At 41.9% G+C, this 10,611-nt stretch overlaps 1 protein-coding gene across 1 annotated transcript in view; it reads right to left on the bottom strand.

Moving 5' to 3' along the window:
- Positions 1 to 10,611, bottom strand: part of dock4b (dedicator of cytokinesis 4b) — a gene marked incomplete in the record, with an annotated part of 144,040 nt that overhangs the window by 49,220 nt on the left and 84,209 nt on the right. The window contains 9 exon segments of the mRNA XM_025007753.2: positions 146 to 244; positions 1,425 to 1,559; positions 2,521 to 2,672; positions 3,796 to 3,988; positions 5,694 to 5,864; positions 6,880 to 6,961; positions 8,588 to 8,688; positions 10,024 to 10,107; positions 10,251 to 10,348. Coding sequence (XP_024863521.1) covers positions 146 to 244; positions 1,425 to 1,559; positions 2,521 to 2,672; positions 3,796 to 3,988; positions 5,694 to 5,864; positions 6,880 to 6,961; positions 8,588 to 8,688; positions 10,024 to 10,107; positions 10,251 to 10,348 — 1,115 coding nt within the window.

The raw sequence follows: 10,611 nt of genomic DNA, 5'->3' as shown, positions 1-10,611 counted from the left end.
ACTGCTTCCACCCACCTCCATCATCATCATCATCATATGAAATAACTTTTTGTCACAACAAAAAATAGTGGCTGGTAAAATATTTGAGTGGCTGGTAAAAATATTTGACAAATTTTTAATTTCCACCCCTGTGCGTCGGTCTCACCCTCAGGTCGTCTTTGTTGCTGAACGCCTGCAGCAGCTTCTGGTAGTGTTTGTCGCTCATCTGTCGCAGGAGGGCCAACAAACACGCCACAAACTCTCCCTGACGGAACAAGCACAGAGGAGCAAGCTGATTAATCAGGATTACCTTTGGAGGTGATCTGAATTACTAAAATGACAAGATTCATAAAAAAAAGCTAACAAAGCAGGCGACAAAGTCAGGTTTCTGGAATATTTCATTGCTTCATACAACACAACAAAGAGCTTTTTGTATTTGTAGCTATAAAAGAAAAAATTTGGCCATTCTGAAATGTGTTTTTGTTTAAAAGTCAAAACCTTTTAAAGCCAAAGTTATTGTTTTATAAAGTTGTTGCCCAGAAATAAGAGAGATAAAAGTGCGTTAGTGTAAACACCTTCCCTTCCATGCAAAAGATGCTTCTACTAATAAAGTTTGTCCACATTTAAATTTTCAATTTTAATGGTTTATAACCTGTTAATTGTATTTTTTTTAAAGTTTCTAAAATGTAAAAGTCAAGAAATGCAAAAGAAACTGAAATGTCAGGGTTTTGGTTGGTCAATGAAACTGGCTTTGGGTTAATATATCTCCCATTGCAAAGGAATGCTTGATGTCAATAATAATCATGATTGCTGCTAAAACCTGATGGAGAGGAATCCAGACTGAATCACATGAAACCATTTCATGACTGTTCTAATGGACCTACCAGCTGTCACTCTTTGGATCCCTCTCCATGAGAGTACCACCAATCATAACTGTGTTTTTTATTATTATTATATTCGAAAGGCAACAATCAGCGCAGTTACCACATCACTGCTTCACAAACACTGGCAGACATTCTGACTCCAACCTGAACACTGGTAATCATGACACTTCGGCTTCTTTTTTAAATAGGAGGTAAAATCTTCCCAACAACCCGCTGTAGACGGCTTTTTGATTCCTCCTTTATTTGAAGCAAAGGAGTTTATTTTTGACAAGAATGATGAGATACCAGCTCGTCTGAATGCAGCTGGGACTAAAGGAAACTATTATCATCAAACGACTCCGATCGCCATGATTTCACAGCAGTTCATGCAAAAAAATAAACAGTTTATTAACCTTTTGTGATTACTTTTAGTTCCAGTTAGCACGCACTGATTCTGTGCTGTATCATCGATCTTAATAATTGTCTTTGATGTTATTAATCTTAGTGGATTGATAGTCGTGATTGCTGCGACTCCGACAAAGAGTGGGATGCAGGCCACAGATTTAAAAACCCCCCACGTACCGTGACATCCTGGAACTGTAGCCTCATGGAAGGTCCGGCAGGCTGAGGACGGTTGCTAATTTCCAAGATGGTCCTCAGTAAAACTCCCAGCAGGCTTTCCACAATTAGCTCCACCTCCTCGGACACTGCGGGCTCCTAAAACATAAACGGTGGAAGAGAATTACAGGTGACAATATGAACAGGGTTATCCTCCACGTAACAAAATAATAATAATAAACATTTTTTCACTAAAATGTGAAAAGTTGTAGTCTAATTTCGAACTGAGCTAAAGTTTTCTTGCCTAATTTGCATATTACAACCTTGAATCGCCACCAAAAGCTGCTCTGATTCCGCCAAAAACTAAAGTCTGCAACGGCTCGCATATCATTTGATTTTCACCTTAATTTCAAAGGATCTCGAGGCAAAAAAGCAGAGCTAACTTTCAGGGCTGGGCGTATCTGTCCGAGTTCACAAAGGAGCTGGAAATCAAAGACAGGGAAAGCTGAATACAAAGGAGAAAAAGGTTGCTTAAGGATTTAAAGGCGGCCCAAGAAAAGTTGAGTGTGTGTGAGAGAGCATCTCCTTCTCGTTTCTCCCTCTGACAAAACAGACAGGTCTTGCAAATAAATAAAAAAAAAAAGAGATAATGAGAGAGAATCTCTGTGACACATTGGCTGCCACTGGCTGTCACCTGCCTTTAAATATGGTGCCAATCTGTGCTGGGCTCTGTGTCCTTCTAGGCGCCTTTACCATTAGCCACCCTTCTGGCAGCAAATAGCGCTATCCAGGCAACCTCACCTTTCTCGTACACACACACACATACAAATCAGACAAAGTCGCTTCAACAATCCCCATTGCTAAATTGATGAGCCTCATTAGCAAGCTCCACTCCTGCCAATGTCCATATTATCAGCCCTAATTGACAATATACAGCAAACAAAGCATCGTTTTTCCCCAAAATCTGCTTTCATGAATCCATCCTGTAGCCTCAAAACATAAATCATTACAATAATAGTATTTCTGATCAACAGTTTTGTAAAAAAATATGATTGAATCTATTGCAACTGCATCGTTAAGACAGTAAATTGTTTAATTAGGTTAAAGACTGTTGACTAACCAGCGGGCTGCTCACCACTGTGCCGTTTTCTTCCTTCTTGATGAGGGAGAGCATGCTGGTGAGGATGCGGGCGCACATGACCAGGTCCCTCTGCTCCTGCAGGTGGGTCTGCAGCACTCGGAGGACCACGGGCAGCAGGATGCATCGGGACTCTGCGGCGCAAAGAAGAACCAAACGTTTAGAGGCCGCCATTAGCAGTCTGCCCCACGAAGATGCATCTTAGGGATTGGAGGTCGTGTCTCTCACAGGGCTGTGACTGCTCAGGATTAGTTGGTGTTACGAAACTGGAAAAAAAATGGGGAAAATTCACCTGGCGGTTTGCATACAAATTGACAAAACAAACAGGAAAAAAAAAAAAAGCCCACGAGAAAAATTTGTTACAATTTTTTCAAAACTTTTTTTAAATTACAGCAACACAGAATTGTTTAAAAAGCTTGGAGAACAATATAAAACGGGCCCCGTTCGGCCTCCTTCTCCATACTTCAGGCTCTCAGACTAATGTAACGTTGATAACCATCCTGTTAAAAACAAACAGACCGTCCCTTTAGGAGCATTTCTTTGCAAATTGCGAATAGTTAATGGCTAAGACCAACAAAATAGCAGCTAATAGCTAAGTTTCGCAGAGCAGTAGCCAAAATAGTTTAGGTGTTGCTCAGAATATTTGTATTTCATCGAAAATATTTAAAGATCTTTGGATGACGGCAATGAAATCACGTAATTTTAGACCTAAAATACGCCTTTGATGCAGTAAAACATGGAATGCTTCACCATAAAATAAAATAAAAATCTATTTTCGCTAATAAAATAGCTCTTAATGGGTTCATTTCCTGATAAAAAAGAAAAAAATTATAAGATGAAGGCGAAATCAGCCTTTTTAAAATTGCACAATGGGTGTTCCACAAGGTTCCATTCTCAGACCACTGCTTTTTACTCGTATATTAGTGATTTACCTGAAAGTTATACAAATGCTCTGTGTCAAACTGTACGCAGATGATGCTGTCTTATCAGTGACTGGCTGCAGTGTTACTGGACAGTCGAATGGGGGTTAAACAATCCTGTTTTCTTCCTCAACTGCACCATGCCTGTCTCAATGTGATGTGCAATAATGCAAAAAGTTTGTAATAGTTACGGATCAGAGGGAAATAAAAAGAAGTATCATTGATCATTTTCTGCATGTCGTGCTAGAATCCACTCGTACACATCAGTTCAGATATCTCTGCCATGTTTTTATGTGTTTGAAGCGGCCATGTCGTACAAATTTTAATCAGAGTCCACCTGGGTTAACGTAAAGCTGGCTTTCCACCGTCTTGGAGATGCACTGGAGTTTGACGGCCTCCAGCGGACTGTCGGCCTGGACGACGGAAGGCAAGCTGGCCAGCGTCTCCCTGGCGAAACCGGCCACCTCCCTCACCGTGAAGATCTTCAACAGCTCGCTGTAGATGGCCGGGAACGTTCGCAGGAACACCGCCTGAACAGAACAGGGAGTCATACGGGAGTCTAAATGGAAAGAGCGCCATCCATTATTGTCGTAGTCGTTTAATTCACTTTGTGGATACTTTACAGCCAAAAGCCTTCAAGCTAGAAATTAAGACTACAAAGAGTGGTAAAGGATATGAATATGCATGAATGACTCGTATTGTAGATAGTATTTCCTCTGTAGGTTCAATGCCTCTTTTACTAAATCAGCGTTGCATAATGTGAAGACGATCTTGTAAAGGAGGCTCAGCTGTCAAAATGCTGCGAAGCTCAATGACTGAGTTCGGCAGTGACAAATGAACGCACCTCAGGCAATTAGAGACAGGGTTCCTCAGAGTTGTAACAGGAAGAAACAAGCAAGAGGAACACAGCTCACTTCGTATTCATATATGTGTGTTTGGAGAGCAAAAACAAAAGTTAACAGAGCCCCGAATCAGCGAGCAGAACCAGATTTGGATGGTAGGCAGGGATTATGTTGGATTAAACTGAAAGACTGCTGGGATTGATGCCCATCGCTTGTTTATGTTTCGCTGCTGGACGATTTTGCTTCCTGTCAAGTTTGATCAGATTCTTCAGCTAAAATCTAGAATTGCATCTCTTTTTTAGCTTCTATTTTAAAACTAGTGAAGAAAAATTGTAGTTCTCTTTGGGACTTTATGCATCTGTTAGCACTCAGTGTGTGTTGTGAACCACATTTAGCTACAAACATACAATTTTAGCTCAATATCTATAAAGCTGACTGAGTTTTAGCCATTTTTGTGTTGGCAAAAACAAATTCATACACCACACCTTTAAAATATAGCCTAATATTTTAAAGGTGCTCTTGGTTATTACAGTGCACTCCAGATTAATGAGTCCTACATGCTTTATTGGTGTTCATTTCTCCTTGATTCTCCAAACTCAAACCTCTCTGATCGGTTTCTACTACGGGTAAGATTCTCATTGCTCATAAGTATTCAACACCGCCCCGAGCCTGACTCTTTAAGTATGCAGTTGTGCAACCCATGCGTGAAATGTTGATGTATGCTGGCCCGTGTGTGCGCCACATGTAACAGATTAACGGGGATTAGCGGTGGCCTGACCTGAATCCTCCCACTGCTATTGTTTTGTTGGGAATAAAGATTAATCCAAATCAGAAGTCAGCGGAGGGCTGAAACAAAGCTTTTCAGACGGGATGGTACGTTTACAGTGCATGATTTTAGTAGCTTTAAATCACTCTGAAAGTGACTGGGAAGTTGGTTAAAATAAGTATATTTCTGACAGGCTGTTGACTACTGCCGTTTATAATTGTTCACATGAATCGAGAAGACAAAAGAACAAGCACACAACAAAAAACAAACACAAAACAATCCTGACAATAGTGCTCAGCTACATAACCGCACAAGCATTTGTTCCCAGTGTGTAATTAGGATTATCTTTGGCATCTTTAGCTTGTTTTGGTTTTGGTCGAAATCGGCTAAAGCGGGCGCCCTGCTGCGCAGGCCTCCCACCGGAAAAGAAGAAGCCGTCACCAAAAAAAAGCCCCTTCTGGCAGCGTGAAATTCAATTACGGCCAATTTCTCCCCAACCGCAGCTGCATTAAGAGGATTTCTTTACAAAGACAACAAGCGGCACGAAGCACAGGTTCACACGAGGACGTGAACGCCTCCGTCGAGGTCTCCTTTGTGTTGGTTGCAAACGCAGACGCGCGCACACACCTGCGTCTGCGCGACAGGACTGGTGCCTTTGTTCTCCTGCGACAGGAAGAAGCGGATGGACATGAAGAGCTCGTGGATGCAGACTCTGAACTCCTCCTCGTTCTGGCCTCCGGTGGCCAACGAGAAGAGCCGGCGGGACTGGATGATGTACTTAAAGATGTACTCGCTGGCCTAAAAGGACAGAAAGAGCTTTATTATTTGGTGGATGAGTCATAAAATGTGTTTATTGTGCTTTAGATACCTGCTTGTCTAAAACTAGAACCTATTAAAGCAACAGCTCAGATCTTTTGAAGTGGGGCTCTGTGGAAACATTATGAACAAGAAACAAATCTGACCGGATTGAAGAGATAATGGCTAGTTTGAGCGGCCCAGGGTCAAAATGGATTGCTGCCGTCTTAAAACAACACAAGTGGTTCGTGCTAACGCTAACTTCTACACCTTTACAACAACAACAGTTTTGCATTAATATGGTTATTTACAGAGAACGCTATGACTTGTTGCTAGGGTAAATAGTGGAAAACTTAAGGCACTTCCTGCAGGAATATCATATTTCTGCTGGAATACTCATGAAAGGCTAAACCAATGACTGTGTAAAAGAGTTTAAAAAGAAAGCATTAGCATGAACTGCTATAAAACTTAGATTTTTTTTTTTTTTTCGATTAGAGTTGTTTTAAAACCACAGCAAACCACTTTGCTCTTAGTCCCACTCAGACTAGCTGTTAGCTCGTTAAAACGATCAACATTAAACTCTATTTCTCTAAACTGAAGTTGTTCAAAGTGCTATCTGCAACAGAAAACACTTGAAAAGATCTGAACTATGACTTTAATCTGTTCTACCCATCTTAAGAAGTGTTACTTCTTTGCGGAAATGCTGCAAACGTATTTGTGGCGCATGTCTTTTTTAAAATTTTTCCTCGCATGACGGAGAACGGTTTTCGTTTTGCGGCCGGCTGCATCTGCCCGTGCCGCATCAGTGAAAGAAAACGACGAGGCTTCCCAACACCAGAGGCAGCAGTGATTAAAAATTCATGCAGGATAATAGACAGAGGAGGGGAAACGAGGGACGGCAGAGTGATTAGCCGCTGCCGACGGAGGGAATGCGCTTGTTTATTTGTCGCTGGCGTCCATTTGTTCGCGTGCGGGCGCAGGCGATTGTGTGTGAAGGCGAACTCCGAGCGTGCCTCACCTTGAGCACCTGCTGTATGTGATCCTGATGCTCTGCATCAACAATGCGGTCCACGTACCACTTCAGGACTTTGATCAGGTCCCTAAAGCGCACACACACACACACACACACACACGTACATAACATTAGCATTTACCTCTGGCTGTTTGGCTTTTCTCACCGGAGCAGGCCAAAAACAGTACAGTCAGTGAGGCAATGCAGGGTTTTAATCTGCAACGCCGCCTCACACAGTGTGCAAATGGCTCACATGACACTATTGCACTTATTTCATCAACGGAGCTCAGCGTAACGCCACGACTAGGAGTAATGATCTTTAGAGGACAAAGCATGAGGAAAGACGTTGAAAGGAATGTCTTAAAACAGCAGCTAAGAGCTAAGGCTGGCAAAACAGGAGCTAAAAGTTAAATTAGCATAACGAGTTAATGGCTAAGAAAATAATAATATCTATTAGCTAAGTTTAGCAGAGCAGGAGACAAAAGCTAAAGTTTGCAAAACTGTAGCTAAAAGCTAAAACTGAGAAAATAGTAGCTAAAAGAAACCAGAGCCCTAAGTTCCACATGACTTTGCTGAAATTTGCCGAAGAAGCTGAAACTGAAACTGCGTTGTTTAAGCTAGAAGAAGGAGAACATGAGCTACAAGCTAAAAGGAGCACAACATCAGCTAGGAGCTAAGAGTAACAAAATGCTAGCTAAAACCAGCAAAAGGCTGACTAAAAGTTGCAAGAGACTAGCTAAAAGGTAAAATTAGCAGAACTGACTAAAAGTTAAAATCAGCATAACAAGTTAATGGCTAAGACCAACAAAATAATAGCTAGAAACTAAGTTTTGCAGAGCAGTAGCCAAAAGCTAAAGTTTGCAAAACAGTAGCTAAAAGCTAAAACTGAGAAAATAGTAGCTAAAAGAAACCTGAGCCCTAAGTTCCACATGACTTTGCTGAAATTTGCAGAAGAAGCTGAAACTGCGTTGTTTAAGCTAAAAGAAGGAGAACACGAGCTACAAGCTAAAAAGGGCACAACATCAGCTAGCAGCTAGCAAAATGCTAGCTAAAACCAGCAAAAGGTTGACTGAAAGTAGCAAGAGACTAGCTAAAAGGTAAAGTTGCAAAACGACAGCTAAAAACTAAAAGTTAAAAGGGGCTCATTAAAAGTTAAAAGAAGCAGAAAGTAGCTAAAAGAAGCAAAAGGCTAGCTAAAAGCTAAAAGCATAAGAACAAGAGAGCACGTATGCTGAAACAGATTTGAACAAGAAGGTTTTTAAAGAAACTGAAGACATTTTACTGTATTTCGAAGGTGTGTGTGTGTGTGTGTGTGTGTGTAGTGTGAATACTGACTCAGCCTTCACACGGTTGTTTAGGATCACTCAGTTCTAATTTGGACTGGATGTCACACAGGTTCACTGGGAGGAAAACACACACTGTGTGCAGTTCTGGGCGTTAGCTGATTAAAATGTGACTTCTTATGAAGCATCACCTATTAAAGGGATTAAATTTGGCAGCAGCATTTTGCAAAGACAGGAAGAGAAAGATGGTTGAGAACGTCTGACAGGAGGATATTAGTTCTCTCCTCATCAGCCAGGGGGCACCATGAGCTTTTTATTCTTTCCTGTCAGTAACTCAAAGCAGAGGTTGAGCAGAGCCGGAGTGTGATGTGTTATTAAAACCCAACAAGGCTGCTGCGGCGTGTGGCAGAACACGGCCGAAACTCTCGTACCTGTAGGACAACGCTCCGGCAAAGTGGCTTTCGATGTAGGTGTCCATGACCGGTTTGAAGTGCTGGAACTTACTGTCCTGGAGGAGGTTGATGATATGGACCTGGAAATCAAAGGGAGGGCCTTTTAAAGGAAAGGAGATCGGTTTTCGTTCCAAGTTATTCACCTTAAATTGCAGTTTTACCCTGAAAGTTTCACATTCTAGAGGATATTTTTACATTTTAACACTGCGTTATTTACTTAAAGTCAAAAAGGAGTGTTTACCGGCCCCTGCATGCTGTCTAAAAGCCGACCGCCAAAAGGTAAAGTCTGTTAGCAAAATATCTCATCAACCACAAAGTAGATTTTAACGAAATTCCCAGAAAGTAATCACTGGATGCACATCAACAACTGATTAACTTTTCGAGTCAACCCCATTCAAGATGGCCACCACAGCTAAGCAACCTTAGCAAACACAATACTGGCTACAACCCAGTCAGTTTTACAAATACTGAGCTAAAAATTTGATGATAAGATGGTCTTAGATTAAAACTCTGGCATTAAAAAGTGGCCGGTGATATGCATTCCTTCAAGAAATACTACCTATTTAATTATATGCTTTTATTGGCTTCACAGGACTAAAAAAAGCAACATAAATTTACAGAAATTGGTAATTAATTTGACTAATTTAGGATTTTTTTGTGCCAAAGTTCCATTAACTTATATGTAACCAATTGGACAGATTAAATTTGACAAGTTAAAAAGAATGGAAGGTTAAAAATGATATTATAACATTTTCTTTGCATATATTAACCCAAAGTAACCAAGGTAAAATCCTTTTCCCGGCCTGGTGCACATGCACGTCGTGTTTCTTTCTTTAGCGCGCAGGTCGTAGACGATAACTCTGCTCGTCCTGCTCCAAAACCACAGGAAGCGAGCTTGAGAATACGAGCCGCAGCTCGCCAGACTTTTCCCATCACTGGTATCCCCGGCATGCGAGGAGAAAGTTTGCTCCCGTCTCGGCGTGAGACCCCCGTGCAGACAGAGACGGGGAGAATGAAGATAAGGAGAACGAAATCGATCTTTTGCCTCTGCTCGCTGCAGCGTGACACGGCTCAGCAAGCTGTGAACCGTTACATCACTCTTTTTCTTTTTTTTATTATGTCTTAGAGCGCTGTGTTTCTGTATGAGCCGCCATATCAAGGCCTGCGCTGAGAAAGGATGGAGTTGGAGCCGTTTTCCTCCAACACGACGTTGCGTTCGATCCCACACCATGTCGCAAGATCTGTTAATGGCTCTTAGCAACTGCCACACCAAATTTTAGCTCAATAGCTGTTTGCTAAGGTTGGTTAGCTGTGGCTGGCATCTTGAATGAGCTGTCGATGTGCATCCAATTCTAATTTGGCCAACAAACACACACGCAGACACGGGCAAAACCAGAAAAGGAAAATGTACTCACTAGTGAATCGAACACTTTGAGCCCGTATCTTTGGGAGCTTTCATCTAAAATGCCAAAGAGAGTGTCCAGAGTGTCCTGAAGAAACTTGAACAGGAAATAGAAAAAAGGGAAATTGAGCCGCAGACCTTCCGTTTTTCAGACATTCTCCGAAATTGCCGGATAAAATAGGGCCGAAATGAAATCGCGAGCGAAATCGCGGCTGAGGAGAATGTGATCTGGGGGCCTACTTTGACGATCTCCGAGCCATCGATCTCCTTCAGTTTGGAGAGGCTGTCGTTGATCCTGTCGGGGTGGGCTCGCCACTTCAACAGGTCCAGCATATCACCTGGAGGAAGACAGATGGGTGAAAAAAAAAAAAAACAGGGACGAGCGGAACAAATTGTTTGTTTGTGAAGAAAAAAAAAAGCAGGAGCACAAGAAGAAGAAAAACAGCAAGCCAGATCACAAAGCATCATTCAGTTATAGCCCCAAAACGCCACCGAATCCAAACAAATGACAACGTTTTCGAGTGCAGCGGGATGGAGGAGATAAAAAGGCATTTTTCCTGAGCCTGGCTCCCCAGACACCCGAATGAATAAAACATAAGTC

Source organism: Kryptolebias marmoratus, linkage group LG18 (assembly GCF_001649575.2).
Source record: "Kryptolebias marmoratus isolate JLee-2015 linkage group LG18, ASM164957v2, whole genome shotgun sequence".
NCBI classification, from domain to species: Eukaryota; Metazoa; Chordata; class Actinopteri; order Cyprinodontiformes; family Rivulidae; genus Kryptolebias; species Kryptolebias marmoratus.
The sequence above is the reverse complement of the archived record's forward strand: the minus strand, read 5'-3'. Positions and strand labels throughout refer to the sequence as shown.